The following is an 18,453-nucleotide window of genomic DNA, read 5'->3' as shown; positions in this document are numbered from 1 at the left end:
AAACTTCGTTCTCCGGAACAATGGAGCGAGCTAATGACTTATTGGAAATAATATATACTGATGTATGCGGTCCAATGAGTGTTGAGGCACGCAACGGGTATCGTTATTTTCTAATCTTCACAGATGATTTGAGTAGGTATGGTTATATCTACTTGATGAAACACAAGTCTGAAACATTTGAAAAGTTTAAAGAATTTCAGAGTGACGTGGAGAATCATCGCACAGGGCAGGAAGCCCTTTTTTCTTTACCTCTTTCTAGTTTTCTTTTTATTTCAATATGGTTTCTATTTATTTTGAAACTAAATAGTTTTATAAAATATAAAATTGCACCTAAATTAGTAATTTAAATTAGGCTACTACCACAAAAAGCTTGGCACTTAAATAAAATAGTTTGCAGTTTTTTATAATTTAAAAAGCATTTAAATTATTTTTTGGCCATTGTTTTAATTGTTTTAGGGCAAGCCATCTTATAAATGTTGGTTTCACCATGACAATTATCCAGGGATTATTTGCAACAATTTGAACACTTCTGTTTTCATGTTTGTGAATTTTTTTATTTCACTTATTATTTGAAATTGAATTCAAAGTGGAATTTGAAATGAGATATGAGACAAAGATGATCAAGCACTGTTTTAGCAAAATGATTTAGCTTAATCAGAGGAGTTACTGTAGCTCAAACTACATGGGTGTTACAGTGGCTCAGAAGATCTGACGCCACAAGACCGTGGCAGGGACTGAAGCCAACGGCAGACAAGCAGGTAATGGAGTCATTTGCAAGCCTCGTTCAGTGGCAGATTGGAGATGGAAAAAATGCTCTGTTTTGGAGAGACAGGTGGATCCGAGGATATAGGATTGAGGAGATTGCCCCAATGGTGGCTACCAAGGTGAGGACCCAAGTTGCTAACAGGAGGTCCGTCCAGGATGGCTTAGCTTTACATGCATGGACCATCGACATCGTGGGTGACATGGACACGGATGGCCTCGCGCAGTTCATACAGTTATGGGAGGTACTAACGGAGGTTCGGCTAAATTTGGGTGCCGAGGATAAGCCAATCTGGGCATGGATAGAGCATGGAGATTACTCTGCTGCGTTGGCATACAGAATGCTCTGCGAAGGGGGGGGGGTCATATTCCAGCTATCTTCTGCCATCTGGAAGAATGGAGCGCCACTAGCTTGCAAGATCTTCATGTGGCTGGCCGTGCAATATAGGCTTGGGACTTCAGATCGAAGATTCAGGCATGGGCTGCAAGACCGAACGTCGCCTTGCTTCTTGTGTGACCAAGAGAAGGACACGATGAACCACATCATACTACAATATGTGTTCGCCAGGCAAGTATGGTTCCAGTGCTTCTCCAAGGCAGGTATCAATCTGACACTGCTACCCACGAGGCAGGCAAGCCTGGTGGAATGGTGGGCAACGGTGAGAAAGTGAGCTCCGAAGACGAGGAAAGGATTTGACACATTCATAGCCCTCATATGTTAGAGTGTTTTGTGGAAGCAAAGGAATGGTAGAGTGTTTTGTGGAGCCGGGATCCTCAACGAGTGGGGCACGACTGATTTAGTCTTCCAAGAACTAAAGCTTTGGGTTAAGGCAGGAGCCTCAAGAGTTCAACAATTTATTGAGTAATCGTGTTAGGAGTAGGAGTAGGAGAATGGTGGGGCACATGGCGTACTCTAAAAAAAATCAAAAGGAAAAATGATGACTGAGCGCCAATGGCTGTGAGAGCAGCTCTTACTCAGAAACTTGGCAAACTCAGTCAGGTACAGTGCAAAAACGAAGCTCACGCGGACAAGTGAGGAAACAATGGATTCAAACGCCTTGCACATTCCAACGATTTCTTTGCTGTACACATTACAATCCTGCTGCTGCATCTCTATTCGCTCTCGGCGGATAATCTGTATTTAATTACCCTTTCATATTTCCGGTTCATCGCTCTACATACACGACAACATACACATACATACAATGACAACTCAGAACTAACATACATGTACAGATCTCTTGCTGTGCCTCTTGCAACTCTTTCAGACACTCCTGAAAAACTGGACGCGCAGGTATCGACGATGGAGTTCGCCGTCGCCGCCATCTCACCAGGCTTGCTTGCGATAGAGAGAATCACGAAACCGCCTTCTCTCCCGCCATTTCTTGATCTCTCTTCCTTTGATGCAATGGCACTCAAAATGTGAGGAAATGCTCTGACCTTGTAACTTCCACGTTCACTTGGAGCTCTTCTTCCCCCACCATCTTTTCCGAGATTTCTCGTCATGACTGCTGACCTTTTGAAGGTTTACCTTCGTCTCCTTCAACCGAGATTTGTAGTCTTTCTTCCATGTAGCAAACCGGTCCTTCAGCTTCCTGAGTTCGTCGTCTGGATTCATATTCGAACCAATCTGTCCGGATTTCACGGCAACAAGGAAGCCAGCATCATCATCGAACACCTGCCGCCTATCCTCAAACTCCTTTGCTAGGTGATTCACAGCATTTATTCGCCTATCTGAGTTTCCTGTCACCACTCTAGGTTCAGGGTTGTGGTTTTGGTATTTCAACTCTGTCCCTTCTGGGGTATGGGTCCCTGTGGACATTGTATCTTCAGAGTCGTATTGAGCATGTGTTGGAGTGGTATCAGTCCGAGCTGCTCGGGTGACCATGTCATCAGCAGCTAGGCTCTTCTTAGCAGCCACAAGACTCAACTGAAAGGAAAACAAGAGGATCGCATCATCTCAAGGGTAATGCAAAAAAACACTACTGAATGCCATGGAATTATGAGACACTCTTCTCTAACATTCAAATATTCAAACTCTACATGCATCTAGTCTTTAGTTCAAGGCATGCTTGACACAACATTCGTGAATACTTCAGATTTCATCACACAAGGCATGCAGAAGTAGTATATGTTGTCATTATCTTGTCAGATGAATTTCATGTTTTAGAAGATGTTGATCGAGTGCCTTAAATGAAAACAAAAGCTACTAAAAATGATTTACCTGCAGAGAAGAGAGCTGTTTCTTCCATGCCTCTTCCATAACTTTCATCTTAGTCTCATATTCTGACCATTTATTCTCATACTGTTCCAATTGTTGCTTCAGCATCACATTTTCTTCCTCTTTGTCTCGTAATAAAGCCTCAGCTTTTGAAACGCGTCCCTCGAGTTCTGTGACAACTGGTTGGCGAGGATACTCTCCATTCATTTCCTGACATGGGATGCAAATCATTAAAATACTATCAAACCTCTGACGCCTCTGCCATTAGGCAGTTAAACCAAGTGCAGGGAAACCTTATATTAATAAAACAAACATTTTCAATAGCTCTTTGTTGATGATTAGGCACATAGTTATAGAGTAGTTCCCATCCAGTGCTGGATTCAATAGTAAATTATTACCCATCCGATGCTGCATAAAAGTGGTATGCAGCAGCAGCCAGGGTCTTGCTATAACGGATAAAATATAGAGATATGGTGACCTAGAACTCACATGGCATAACCTCGGTTGTGAGATATTATTCCTTACATCCCTTTTAACTTTGCTGTTAATGACTTTAGATTCCTTTTCTTCCTGCAAGCACTTGAATTTCTTCCTAGCCAGGCACCCACGCATCACTGTAGAAATATATGGAAGCAGATGATTAGATGAAGTGATGATCGCAATAATCTACTGCAATATTGTGATGCTACGCCTTCATAAATTACCAGACTGTAGAACAACAATATTTTTTAGCTGATCAGTAAACATGGTGGCTGCAAGTCGACGCCTAGTGTACTTCTGTATGAGAACAGCTGCCCTCCATCTCTTGGAAAGGGAATCAAATCGAAATCTTGCCTTTTCACCTCTTACAACTGTACATTGGCAAATGTAAAAAGGTAAGTGAAATAACCAAGATTTTGTTGATTAACAGAGCAAGGAGGATTATTTCAATTTCGAGGTCTGCACGTCCTAGAAAGGCAATTTGTTTAAAATATTACATGACTGCAAAGCCGTTGCTCCTTTCTTCAGTGTGTGATATTCTCGTCGAGTATGCAACCCACGGAAGTTTCTCTGAATCCGAAGAGCTCCATGGAACATCCGATTTTTAGCATTTTCCAGTGAAGCAACCTACAAAATTATCAATAAGAATGACAAGCAACATACATAATTCCACATGCACGAATAGAAAATCATTACGAAGTAAATTTGATTACGGTGTACCAAAATATTATTGATCTTGCAAATTAAACTGGATAGTTGAGTGTACGATGAAAACTATTAGAATGCTTGTTATACCTGTCCCGTACGAAGAAACAATTTTGTGTAGCCAACTTGATACATTTCTGGGGGTATACTGAATTGCTGTAATACAGCAACTGAAATACTAAGTGGGTTCTGAGATGCGACAGAATGAGAGAGAAGAAATCCATATCTGCAGATTATTATAAAAAGATGGAACCTGGAAGTCAGCTGTGTGCTAGTATTGAACAAAATAAAGAAGTGTGCTCATTAAATCTAGCTCTGCATTTCAAGCAAAAAAATAGTGTAGCTCGGTAAAGTAGCAACCTTTCAGCAAACTGTTGGTGTGTCATCCGAGTTGGATAGCCTGCTCTTGATATCCGCACAACTTCAAACACCCCACAGCACTTAAGCTGGTGCAAGACAAGGTCATGTTCGAATTGCCTCGGGCGCTGTTTGTTATTTGGCTGGATGCATCGAATGAAATGAGGACTTGTATTCTCTAATTGCTGCATTAGCTTGAATAGTTGAGCCTGGGTATTAAAGAGAGTATCGAGATCGTTATATGTAAAGCCATCTTGATAATAATGCAAGCAACATCATGCATTGAGATGTTACTAGAAAAATACATGCAAATTATAAAACTGAAAGAAAATAATCAGAAAGCTTGAGAACATGCTCAAACGATAAATCAAATGAATAGATGATGAATACCTTAAATTTGTTCACAACGCTTTGTTTTTGTGTATCAACTAATAAGTGACGTGACAAACTTGATTTATTCTGAGAATCAGCAATCATGACAGACGCAAAATCTTTTGGAAGATCACTTTTGCACGAAGAGAATAATTGAATTGACTCGGTGTGCAGTGGATCTCTATTCTTCTCCAAGAACCCAGTTGTATCATATGAAACCTAGAATTACAGTGTGCACAATTATCAATTAGCATACAGAGAGCTTCCACACAAATAATGATGGTTTATCGAACAAGCTCACAAATGGAGAAATATGTATTTGAGGACCACCAACCTCTCCAGCATAATGACAAATCTTAAAAGCACCATCTTGTTCGCCCTTAAATCCAGGGTTTCCACTCAAATGCTGCTTAAGTTTGTTAGCAAAGGAAAGATCTGTTGCCTTTGGGAACGTAGACTCTTCATCCAGCAAAGACAATAGCCCTAGAGGCTTCTGTAACACAAAAATATTAGTAAGGACGTCTGAGGCCTAACTAATGCACATACAATTATAGAACATATAAACAGTGAAACTAATATCAAAAGGTATTAATATGTCATCACCATCAAGGACTTCACAATTCTTTAACAATTGCAGCCAAACAATAATGTGTGCATTTATGATTTTTAGTGTTCTCTTTTAGGAAAGCATAGGGGCGCTCCTCCTAAAGATATTTAAATCTATTAAAAAATCACTTTATCATGGATGATGTCATTTATGCTGGAGTAGTTTGATGTGAAGTACTTAAGTAACTCAGAGAGTCTCAGACATCAGTGAGCCCAAGGAGTTTTGGTGACAGGAATGATAAATTTCTGCACTGCAAGACATTCGCATGGCAGAACTAATAACAAGAAAAATCGAATGACCACGGAAAGGAAATTTGACTAAAAGCACGTCCAGTTACAGGTTGCACATGTCAGGTCAGTAATTATAAAAGAAATGCATAAAAATATATCAAATTGCAACATTACTCCAACTGGCAATGTAGATAGCTCGAGGATATGGTCCATAAGTAAAGTTGGTCCATGAAAAATATACTGCATACCTTCTCAAAGAGAGATAAACAGTCAGCGTTGTCCACAAACTCCACACTGGCCCAGTCAATTCCATCATCCAGGTACTCCTGAAAGAATAGAATTAGCATGCCTACGTAGATGCAGAGGAAAATGCATAAAACAAAACTGGAAACACATGAATGCATGAGCAGATAAATGAAAACAGCAAGAATCACCTTTATAATTTTACAACACAGAAACTAAAACAAGCTGCATAAATCCTAAAACAACTAAGCAATTCGCAAAGTTGGGCTCGATCATTGGTAAGATGCAACTTCCAACCAGTGTTTTAACAATACTGGAAATGGTATTAGGTGCATTAGTTAGGTCTCAGACGTCCTTACTCCCTAGCTACCCCAAAAAAGGATGATATCCCAGTCAGTTAGGCAAGGAGGATTAGAAACCATTGCATCATTTGAATTGGAAACAGAATCTTTCTTCCCTTCATATATAAGGGGATAGATGTATCCATTATGAATGTTAATCAAGTTAATAAAAATAGTTTATCAATCGAGTCCATCCACGTTCTTCATCTCACCTATGTTCTATCCCTCAATCCTTGTGATGTCGTGCCATCCTCATGGTGGTAGTTACCCAGTTTACGATATATCCAGAAGGCCAGAACTTCCAAGCTAAACAGAAATCTACCGCGTCCTGTGGTTTATTATCTTTTCGTGTTTCCTGAAACATATCGAGTTTTTCTGTTTCCCACATCATAGACAATAATCAAATTTACCATTTCCTCAAAATACCATAAATCCAGGTTTGGTGTTTGCTAATCGCAGTATAGGGGTGAAAAAGCTCAGTGACCAACCAAGGCCTGCTATTGTTGAGGAAAGCACAGACGCACTCAGAATCTCAGAAGACAAAACATAAAACAGGTAGCATTGGATATTGTATGTCCGGATTTGGATGGCATGCCAGTGATAGACTTCTTAGTTTGTAGAGTAGTCTTGCGTGGTAGGCTAATAGCTCTTGATTGTGTTTTAACTGGGTGTTATGGTTTCTTCTATTTTAGTCAAGACCACTTTTCTTGATGATGTAATAAGCTCTGTAATAAGTATGGCTGCATGCATCTATGACGCAGAGGCCGGGGTTAATAAAAGCTTCCATTATCTATAAAATCAGACATTGTGATTGCATCAGAGCATGCATATATAACTTGGGCTTTGTAAAATCAACTTCAGCATCCGATTAGTGCCCGAGTTATGAAAAATTCAGGAAATTTCGTCCTTCACATCTTTAGTACACAAGCACTGAGAGCACAATGTACCCTAAACCCTGGTTTGCAAGGAAGAACGTGTATGTAATAATACGACTTATAACTGTTTACACCTATTACATTAAACAAACAAATAATCCAGAGAAGTGTCAGAATCTTACCTCCTGTTCTAGTTTGAATAGATGTCGGTTAAAATGCTGTTGCAGCCTTTCATTGGCATAATTTATACAGAACTGTTCAAAGCCATTTTTCTGCAATGGTATAACTTAATGTCATCTATAGAGCACTCAAGCAAAAATTGTATTCGATAAAATGCAATGAACTCCATACATTGAAAGACTCGAAGCCATAAATATCCAAAATACTTATGGATCTTCGTGTACGTTGTCTCCCCGTTCCAAGCGAGTGGTTAATTTGCTCAACAATCCAGTCAAACAGATGAGCATAGATTGACTTCGCTAGAGCATCCCTTGCATCAAGTGCCTAGAGGAAGCAGAAATTATAAGTAAAAACCAAGAGTAGAAAATCAATAAGCAAGAGCTGACAGATAGCCCCAGATAGATAAATTTTCCAGGTAATTTCAAACCTGGGTTAATGTCAGTCTTTGAACAATATTTTCCTTTCCAGCTTGGATTTTACGAGTTGAGAGAGCAATCACCAATTGAGGAACACTGCAGCCTAACAGCTTTGCTGCATTAGCCAACCCTGTGAAGAAATTAAACAATGGGAAACAATAGTCATTCAGCGAATTCCATGAAAATCAAATGACACCAATATAAACTTTTTGGTATAAATGTAGAATACAGTTTACACTTTGGGATATTTCTACGGTGTATATCAAAACAGAAAAATATGATAGGGAAAAGGGGTTTTTTGTACAAAGAGATTCGCCAATGGGTAATTGGTACCTTCATTTGAATCAACTTCCACATGGTTTTCATTGTCTATCACAGAGAATGAAATGTTTCCCAGCCACAAGACAACTGCAAGCATAGAAAATAATTCCATCTGGTTTTCCCCAGATATCTGAACAATATCCAATGCACCCTGCAAATGAAAAAAATGGATGAGTAACAAGTAACGATAATAGCCAAAGTTACGTCGGAAATGTGGTTGATTTGTAGAAACATTACCAATAACGATGAAAATCTTTTCGCATCATCAACACCATCAATTCTCAAGCAAGCACTCTGCTTCAAGTAATTATAGTAATTGGCGTCTCTCAGTAACAATTTTTCTGCAACAGCACACGCATATAACAGACCAAAAAATGAGAAGCGATGCAATGAAATGTAGATATATTAATTCCTTGATAGAAATGTGCGGTTACTTCTGTGAAGAGGAGAAGCTCCAGAGCACAGCTGATAGAAAATATGATATGATCTCTCTCCTGGTGCCCTCCGAACCACCCTCGACTGCACAAGCAAGATAAGATATTAAAGCTTTCACAAATACTAAAATATGGAGTTTTGGATAAAGTCTACAAATATTGTACCTTCTCAAGCAAGACTGTTCCATGAGATTCAGTTAGAGGAACACGTCATACATGCCCAGAGAAACAAGTTATTAGGAAGTTCAACAATATTATCACTAGCTATGTCAACAATATATGGTGCAGAAAGCTTACATGTTTGTATTTTAGCGCCACAAATCTTTCCGGTTTCAGAAAAGTGCATTTCAATAAGCTTACCCTGTATCAATATCATCAAGCTGTCATAAGAATTACTTAAGAATGATGAATTGACAACATGTCACTAAAGATAAACTCACAAATCGGCTCGAGTTATCATTTCTTGATGTTTTTGCATTCCCTAATGCTTCCAGAATAACATTGGTCTGTAGAACTTCAGACTCCATTCCGTTAGCTCCCCCTAGAGCAGCCAAATACTGCATCGCAATTTTAGCTGTTTCTGTTTTTCCTGCTCCACTTTCACCACTGAAATAAGACAAACATCATAGAGACCATGTTAAAGATTGGGCAACCCAAAGCTTTTAAGATACTGTGATTACTATAAAGGGCAAAGCAGATCATTCTGACCTTATTATTATAGATTGGTTTATGCCATCTGCAAGTTATCATAATTTGCATTAGAAGATAAATCTTGCAAAACAATCCTATAAAACTGCCTACTCCTTTTAAACACCTACCTCTTAGCATTTCATTAAAAGCTATATCAGCAATTGCATACACATGTGGATCATTTGTGAGCTTCTGTCTGTATTTTCTGATGAGATCTTTCCCATAGAGTGGAACCTCTTTTAGTGGGTTGATAGCAATCAGAACAGGTCCTGCTTTTGTCTGCAAGGATAAGAGAACACAAATGAAGAGACATTGAGTCGACCATGAACAATCTAGAGCTTGGTGGATAGTGCGTACGTAGATATGATCACGAGAGTATCGGTATTGCAGATTGTAAAGGACAGAAGGTTCATTTAAGTAGCTCATCTGGATCAAATCATCCACTCCATCTAGAATATCAGGGTTGGCAGGCAAAAGTCTTTCTGGTGGCAGCGTCAAAACCTGCGCAAACAAAATATAAGTAACAATGTTACCAAAGTTTACCCAAATAGCTATACCATCACGGGCAACATGAGACTCACTTCTCCATTAACAAGGTGTATTTCAACGTCATCTCCAGAAATTGATTGAATCTGTCCAAGTTCCCACTTCTCATCTGATGCAGAACACCAAACCCGTAGCTTCTGAAAAACAATTAAAATATTATTACTTTGCCTCATTTTTTCTACCATAACATCAGACTCAAATCATCAAAGGAAAGGGTTAATATCAGAACTAATTCCAAGCACATGCAAAATTGTTACGTTTGTCATATCCATAGTGTGAGGATCACAGCAATATGCCAAGTTACTTGACACACAGGCCAAAGCAAGTATGAAATATGCTTTCCTGACCGTGAACGAGCATTAAAAAACACTGGCTTCATCTAGTTCTAAATGGTGCAGGATAAGAAGTTCTGGATACTTATAGAAAAAACAATAAATTCTTTTGTAGATACAGAAGGGAGTTGTGAGTAAATATGTCTATAAATTCAGCATACAAATAAACATATGCGAGTGGTAATTTGATTTACATTTCTTGGTGTTGAATGCTGAGCGCGTTTTGCCATCATATCAGAGAAAGTATTCAGCCTAAGTCTATGCTATAGAGACAAAGTGAACTTGTTGAAACAAATTGTCTGTTACCTTGTTCACATGATAATAGGATAAATCTCATGAATTTCACAATGAACGAGACTCTCACCTTCTGGAGGACATAGTCCATGGAATCAGTAAACACTGGCTTCCCATTTCTCTTTGCTCTTGCTGAGGAAAAATAAGGAGAGGGGGGCTCCTTACAGGCCGTTGCATCCTTCCTCTCCTCGTGGAGATTCTCAACATATGGAGACTCGTCCACTGGTTCCACACTGCATAGCTTTCTCTTGGCCCCAAAGATGCGACCATTTACAGCCTTCCCCTCCTTGGCCTCCTGCCCACCAATCTCCTTCTTGACCTCTGGCGTATTCTCCTTCTCCATCTCTGGCTTATTCTCATTCACAGCTTCCGGCTTCTTGTCAGTATCCGCTACAGCTTCCGGCTTCTCGTCAGTATCCGCTGCAGCACCCTCTGCCACTCCATCCTCAAGATGAACCCTAGGAGGCGTCGGCGACCGTCTTGCCCTGGGCAGCCGGCCACGGCACGTCGGGCGGGCCGGCAATGCCGGCGGCTCATCCTTGGGCCGCTCGTCGCGCTTCTTTATGGTCTCGAGCAAGGCCTCGAGGGAGCTCTTGGGAGCGGCCGGGACTGGCGCCATCACGGCGGCTGCAGAGAGCATCACCGCCGAGAAATCAACAGGCCACCGGACCAAACCAGTGAGCGCACGCAAGGGCTCACACGGCAATACGCCAAATCTTACAGCAGAGCGCCGTGGAGGCCAGGGACTTCTCCATTTCTCATCAAATCAGCGCCAACTCCAGGCGCATGAACCCCCCTGGCTCGGGAAGGGCCCGAAAGCGACACCCACCCAAACCCCGAATTACGCGACCAGGCACCAGGAGACCTCGAAATCCCCCCAAGAAAACTCTCGAAATCTCACGCTCCCTGCCCCGAAAACAGCGCCAATCTCAGGCGCCAAGGACAGATTTTGGCGGTGCCGCACCGAGGGACGGGGGGTGGAAAAGAACCCAGACTCCCCGCGATTTTTCAAGGGAGGAGGGGACGACGCGGCCAAGAAGCCTGGGCAGCGGCAAAAGCCGGCGACCTCTGGCGAAAGGAAAGGCGAAAAAACCCGAAACCAAAGCAAAGCCTGCTCCGAATCAAGGCACTAGCAGCGGCAGCGGCAGCAGAAATCGGCCAAGAAACGCATCAAAAGCGAGCAGCACCGGAGAGACAGGATGATTTCTCCCCCCACTCTCCTCCCACTCCCGAATCAGGAGGAAAACCCCAACAAAAAACGCAATTACTCCGCTCTCTCGCTATCTCCCTCTCTCCCCCCGCTCCCCTCGGGGCTTTTGTTTCGCTTCTCCCTCACAATTTCAAACCTCCGTCCCCTGCCTCTACCATGCCTCTCGTGTCTTTTTCCCCTTTGCTCTTGATCCGTTACTTAGGCCGCCGGCGAAAATATTTAGAGCGGAGAAAAGCGAATTACTGATGTGCCCCTGCGGGCAGCGCCGGACTGCGCCGGCCGGACGCTGGCACTCTCGTGGATACTGCGGGGACGGAGAGGCGGGGTGCGCGTGAGCTGTCTGTGGATTGGAGGCTCCGGTTTGGACCGTTGGATGCGGGCGGCTGCGCCCTCCGCTCCACGACTTCAGTTCGGGGTGGCGAAGTTACCCAACTGCCCCTGCAGATTAGTGGTCTCGCACCACCAACACAGGTCTGACTGCTTGTTTCCATTCCTGTGTTGACGACTTCTTTTGTGTTCTCATTAAAATACAAATACTATGATAAAGAAGTCCCCATTTAATTGTTTCCGATTTTTTTCGTGTTCATTAAAATGCAAGAAATCAATAAATGGATAAGTAGCTTCCATTTGGCCGGCCTTCTTTGTTTATACTCCAGGTTTTTTATTGAAGCATTTAGTTGTGGTGTTTGTGTAGTATTGTATGTTCCATGGAAAGAATCAAGGCAGCATTCTTTTATCATAAAAAAATTGATTGCGTTATGGTCAATAGGAGGTCGTGCATTACAATAAGCGGATACATTTTCTATCGGGCTCTCGCGTTTCCATGAACCTAGGTGGGTGCGCTTACTGGTGTAGTCTATGGATAACAATAATAATAAGTGGCTAGGCCTTAAGGTTTGTTGTCGATCGTCGCCTCAGCTCACTCATTTGCTTCGAGATCCATGAAGATTCGTTTTCTTTACTGAAAGCAACGATTTCGTCGAACCGCACTCGAGTAAAAAGGGCCAAATACGCTTCAACCGGGACAATGTGGGGCTGCACTAGCCCTGTGCAAGTATTTGGACCCAAGATAAGTAAAAGTGCCCGTGAATTGTTTGAGCCGTCGTGTATACTAGTACGATTTTTAAGAAAACTAGGAACTGTTCAATTGCTAAGAGAAAACTGTGCTACTAGAAGAGAGAGAGAAAAAATACTAGTAGGTGCGAGTACTTGATCCTGAGTTTATTTGACAGAGAATGTCCTGTGGCCCGTCCGTCCGGCGGCGATATTAATCGAGGCACGAGCGCCGGTCGTTTGCAACGAAATTCTATGGCCATCCAAGGACGCCTTCTTCGTCACATCACAAGTCCAACATTTACAGGGCGAGATCGCAAGTACTGCGTACGTACGTACGTTTTTACCTGCAACGCGAAAAGGAAACAGATCGATGGGAGGACTTGATCACACTGCAAAGTCGCGAGTTCCTCGTTAGTTATCCGGAAGCTTATCTGGGCTTTTATGGCCACCAAACGTAGGGGCGGCAGGACGACCCCCAAACATCCCATCCCTGCAGTAACGTGAAATTCCTGTGATTGAGTTGGTTAGGTGAACAGTGATATCCCCAACCTATCAGGGTTTAAATCCTGGTGCTCGCATTATTTCTGAATTTATTTCAGGATTTCCGGCGATGCGCTTTTAGTGGGAGGAGACGTTTCCGTTGACGACGAGGCGCCTACGGTGACTTCGTAAATCTCAAGATGATATGCCGGCTCAGTCTCTCGGAGGTGCTCATAGAGGTAAGGTGTGCGTGTGTGCGTTCATAGGGGTGAGTGTATGTGCGTGTATATGAGCGCTTGTGTCTGTACTGATGCTAAAAAAAAGTAACGTGAAATTCCTGTCAGTCACAGTACCGCGGGCCCCACCCACAGCACGGCACGGGGTTGTCGATCCTGCCCTCTCATGGTGACAGCGGAAGCCGGAATTAGTTACTGTACCGCCCCCATAGCTAAACAGAACGTGGCCTACAGAGGACACAGATCATGGTACTGTGTACTCGGATGCGAAAGCCGATCCTAGGTGTATGGAACACGCCTGGCGGCTGTCACTGCGGGCTGGGCCCGTGTAGCGGCACACGGTCGTGGGGCCCGGGGGCAGCGAGATGGACGAGCACCGCCGTGCGTGGCAGACATGCAGCGTGACAGCTAACAGCAGGCGCACGCACGCCGCACGCTGTTTCAGTCAGAGGCGGTTAAACGAGGTTGGAGACCGTGACTGATTACTACGGCCGGTGGTGACCCGCTTTGTTTTTGTGGTGCGCCTGCTTTGCTTTGCTTTGAGTAAAAAGAAGAAAACGTAAAAAAGAAATGTGCTGTTCCTCATGGTAATTCTGCGCCATCCTCCTTTGGGCTTGGGCTTTGGGCTTTGCCTTTGCATGATGATGAAGGGCGGTGGTGCGGCTGGGGGCAGAGGCTGCGGGGTTTCGGTTGGGTGCACCGCGGCGGGGAAACACAGGAGCGCGGATCTCCTGGCGGTTGCTGCGACGGGCGCCAACATCCCACTCCCAGTGCGGGTTACCACGATCATGATGCCCTGGCGTGATCCACCTGCAACTGCAAGCCGCGTGTGGGGCGGTCTCCTTTCTTTCTTCTTCTGGTTCCAGATCTCGCCCAGACCCCGGGCACGCGAGCGAACCGTCGCCGGGAAAGGAAAAGGCCAGGTGGAGCTCTGCTGCTTGTTCCCCCGTCTTGGTGAGCTCGTTACTTTCCGGGCATCACTGCTACCACGGCATGGAGGAAGAATTTTGGTGAATAGCGCCCTGGTTCGTTGCACCCAGAAGTGGATCGTCGAGACGTCGACGCACTCTGGATGATATTGTGTGGTGGTCCACGCATTTCGTCGGGATGATGGGTGATCGTACGTGCAGCAACGTTCCTAGCTAGCTAGCCATGCTTTCTAGCCTAGCCAAAACGTTTGGCGACATGACCAACTCGTTCTCAGACGAATCTCGGTACTGCTCCGAGCCCTTTTCCGCATCCTCATTCCATTCTAGTATAGTAGGCCTTTAGCCTTTTCTTTTAAATAGGACGTCTTTAAATAGGCAACCGAACAAAAGAGAGAAAACTCACTTGCTCCATCCATTATCAGCACATCATCGTACCAGCACTAGCATAGTGGATATGACGATGACTTTGCGCCAAGCACTACGTGCCCCGCGGTGCACGCGCCGTCCCGCGTTGCATGGGCAATCAACGTGCCGTCTTAACGAATGATTAGGTGTAGCAAAGCTCGGTCAAGATCACGGGGGACGCGCCATCATTGCGGGCCTTGCTTGCAAGCGAGGGTGCACTAGGACGCCAGGGCCAGGAGACAAGCAACCAACCGGGCAATGTCCTCGGCCACTCTCAGCTGACGGATCCTACACATTGAATGGAGAATTATTTTCGGGGACCGGCTTTATCTCTGTAGCATCAAAGCTATCGCAGCCTGTGTGTATGGTTCTGCTATGTCATTTCAACTTCAGTTCGTGAGCTGTGATTTCTACACAAATGCTTAGTTCTTACTTGACTTGAAATGAAGGATTTACGTAAATTGGTGCCTGGATTGTATCAGCAGCAAGCGTGTGTCGTTTAAGCAATAATATCGTTGTCGTATTTCGTAAAATTAAGAATAGAGATGAAACTGGGGAAGAAAGCAGCCTTGTTACAACTGAAATCATTTCATCTCTCTCTGAACCATATTAACTGACCTTGCTTTAGTACAACTTTGTAGTGAAGTCGGTTCGTATACTCCCTCATATCCATATTAATTGACGTTTCTTTAGTATAACTTTGTACCGAAGTTATTTTCATATTAATTCATATTCATATCAATTGGCGTCGCTTTATTACAACTTTGTAAAAGTTGTCTAAAACAATGTCAATTAATATGGATCAGAGGGATTACTCTTTTAATGAAAAAAATAGTATGTTTTGGCTCATCACATGAAATATGTTGGTTCTGCAGAATATCATGGCCATAAGAAAAGTATTGTTTTGTTATTTGTCAAGAGGCTGGGAGATAATTATGTATTTATAAGTCATTGCGAAAAACCGTTCAATCTGAATACAAGATTCAGGCAAGGTTGATATGATTCTGAACAAACAACTACAAATATCGATTCAATACATACTCATTTTAAGCCAGATGATATATATAGTTACTTCCAAAAATCCAAAGGTCAGTTGGTGAGATAACCTATGTATACATGGTATCATAAGGGTCCACCAGGGCAATGCTTGTTTATGTCAACTCTGATACCATTCTGAGGATACATAGTAGTTCTAAAGTCTATCACATGTGACATGATTAGATGCAATCAACAAGGTATCTCGATTGTGTTTTTTTTACTTACGGTTATAAAGACATGTTTTATTTGATTTGTCGATCGCGCCATTGTTGATCGCATCAATGTATGTCGCTTAGGTTGTGGATCAACGGACGAAGCTTCTAGTCCAGGCATCAGCGCTGATAGTTGTGTTTCAAGCATGGATCATATTGGTCCATAAGCAAGAGTTGTTTGTCGGATGACAAACCTTTCATCCGGTATGATCCGATGTTAATCCAGGATCAAGAGAGCGTAGCGAATCTGAACTACATCTACAACTGCAACGACACAAAGGCTTTGTGGATGCTTCAAATCAAAAGAGGACCTTTCACCAGGCTTGTGGAGATGTTCAGAAGCAGGGGGGTGCTAGAAGATAGCATCCACACCACTATGGAAGAGGAAGTAGTCATGTTCCTCCATGTTGTTGTTCATAACCAGAGGTTTAGGTTTGTACATAACACCTGAAGGAGATCATCTCCAGGTACTTCAAGCAAGTGTTGTATGATTTTGGGAAACTCGGAGGAGAGATGATCATGTCACCAACCGGCCAGACTCCTACCAAGATTCGTACTAGCCCAAGATGGTATCCATACTTCAAGATGAGCACTTATAGTATGTTGTTACTGTTCTGTTGTAGCCATAACACCATCTTGTAATGTCATTCCAGGATTGCATCTGGGGAAGAGATGGAACTCATGTCACTACCAGAATGCAGAGGTCAAAAGCTGCAGCATATATAGGGAGAAAGCACTACATAAACCAGAATGTGCTTTGCTGCTGTTGAAACGAAGGGTTTGCGTAAACTGGTGCCCCAATTATATCAGCAACAAGCGTGTGCCGTTTAAGCAATAATATCATTGTCGTGTTTCATAAAATCCAGAACATAGATGAAGCTAGGTAAGAAAGCAGCCTTGTCACAACTGAAGTCATTTCATATACTCTCTCCGAACCATATTAACTAACGTTGCTTCGGTATAATTTTGTAGTGAAGTCATTTCATGTACCCCCTCATATCCATATTAATTGGCGTTGCTTTAGTATAAATTTGTATTGAAGTCATTTTCATATTAATTAACACTGCTTTAGTATAACTTTGTAAAAGTTGTTCTAAACAACGTCAAATAATATGGATCAGAGGGAGTACTTTTTAATGAAAAAATAGCACGTTTTGACTCACCACGTGAAACATGTTGGTTGTGTGGAATATAATGTCAATAAGAAAAATACTCCCTCCATTCCCACTATCAAAAATACATTTTGCATCAATACAAGGCTACCAACAGTAATCGAGGTAAAAATTAATGATGTTTTCTCGCACTAACAATTTTTTAATACTTACATGAATGTAGTCATAATGACACTCAACCACTTTCTTCCCATCCATTCGTTGCAAGCTTGTTGTGTATTAATAATCCCGATTAACGAAAAGAAAAGTTTGAAGGAAATATGCCCTAGATGCAATAATAAAGTTGTTATGTATATTTCCTTATATCATGATAAATGTATATAATTCATGCTAGAATTGTATTAACCAAAAACTTAGTACATGTGTGAATACATAGACAAACAGAGTGTCCCTAGTATGCCTCTACTTGACTAGCTCGTTAGTCAAAGATGGTTAAGTTTCCTAGCCATGGACATGTGTTGTCATTTGATGAACGGGATCACATCATTATAGAATGATATGATGGACAAGACCTATCCGTTAGCTTAGCACTTTGATCGTTTAGTTTACTGCAATTGCTTTCTCCATAACTTATACATGTTCCTATGACTATGAGATTATGCAACTCCCGAATACCGGAGAAACACTTAGTGTGCTATCAAACGTCACAACGTAACTGGGTGACTATAAAGATGCTCTGCATGTGTCTCCGATGGTGTTTGTTGAGTTGGCATAGATCGAGATTAGGATTTGTCACTTCGTGTATCGGAGAGGTATCTCTGGGCCTCTCGGTAATGCACATCACTATAAGCCTTGCGAGCAATGTGACTAATGAGTTAGTTGCGGGATGTTGCATTACGGAACGAGTAAAGAGACTTGCCGGTAACAAGATTGAACTAGGTATTAAGATACCGACGATAGAATCTCGGGCAAGTAACATACCAATGACAAAGGGAACAACGTAAGTTGTTATGCGGTTTGACCGATAAAGATCTTTCGTAGAATATGTAGGAACCAATATGAGCATCCAGGTTCCGCTATTGGTTATTGACCGGAGATGAGTCTCGGTCATGTCTACGTAGTTCTCGAACCCGTAGGGTCCGCACGCTTAACGTTCGGTGACGATCGGTATTATGAATTTATGTGTTTTGATGTACCAAAGATGGTTCGGAGTCCTGGATGTGATCACGGACATGACGAGGAGTCTCGAAATGGCCAAGAGATAAAGATTGATATATTGGACGGCTATATTCGGACACCGGAAGTGTTCCGGGTGGTTTCGGATAAAACCGGAGTGCGGGAGGGTTACCGGACCCCCCCCCCCCCGGGG

At 42.7% G+C, this 18,453-nt stretch overlaps 1 protein-coding gene across 1 annotated transcript; it reads right to left on the bottom strand.

Moving 5' to 3' along the window:
* Window positions 1-1,795: 1,795 nt before the first annotated feature.
* On the bottom strand, window positions 1,796-11,811 carry LOC543045 (myosin-3). The gene is made up of 24 exons (XM_044600310.1): window positions 10,477-11,811; window positions 9,816-9,917; window positions 9,592-9,735; window positions 9,363-9,513; window positions 9,253-9,280; window positions 8,985-9,150; window positions 8,842-8,905; window positions 8,710-8,723; window positions 8,545-8,629; window positions 8,348-8,451; window positions 8,123-8,261; window positions 7,801-7,919; window positions 7,545-7,697; window positions 7,376-7,465; window positions 5,983-6,060; window positions 5,232-5,390; window positions 4,916-5,116; window positions 4,529-4,734; window positions 4,259-4,394; window positions 3,961-4,090; window positions 3,688-3,834; window positions 3,473-3,597; window positions 2,987-3,193; window positions 1,796-2,692 (listed from the first exon to the last, which is right to left on the bottom strand). The coding sequence occupies exons 1-24, from the start codon at window positions 11,044-11,046 to the stop codon at window positions 2,219-2,221; spliced, it is 3,792 nt and encodes a 1,263-aa protein (XP_044456245.1). The 5' UTR covers window positions 11,047-11,811; the 3' UTR covers window positions 1,796-2,218.
* Window positions 11,812-18,453: the final 6,642 nt, after the last annotated feature.

Source organism: Triticum aestivum, chromosome 2A (genome assembly GCF_018294505.1).
Source record: "Triticum aestivum cultivar Chinese Spring chromosome 2A, IWGSC CS RefSeq v2.1, whole genome shotgun sequence".
Lineage (NCBI taxonomy): Eukaryota > Viridiplantae > Streptophyta > Magnoliopsida > Poales > Poaceae > Triticum > Triticum aestivum.
The sequence above is the reverse complement of the archived record's forward strand: the minus strand, read 5'-3'. Positions and strand labels throughout refer to the sequence as shown.

Excerpts from the sequence above, each read along its gene's own strand:
- LOC543045 (XM_044600310.1), bottom strand. The coding sequence starts at position 11,046 with ATGCTCTCTGCAGCCGCCGTGATGGCGCCAGTCCCGGCCGCTCCCAAG. Across the intron at positions 6,061-7,375 it reads TATTCAAACTAGAACAGGAG|GAGTACCTGGATGATGGAAT; the intron begins GTAAGATTCTGA and ends CTATTCTTTCAG. Across the intron at positions 3,835-3,960 it reads AGCAACGGCTTTGCAGTCAT|TTGTAAGAGGTGAAAAGGCA; the intron begins GTAATATTTTAA and ends GCCAATGTACAG.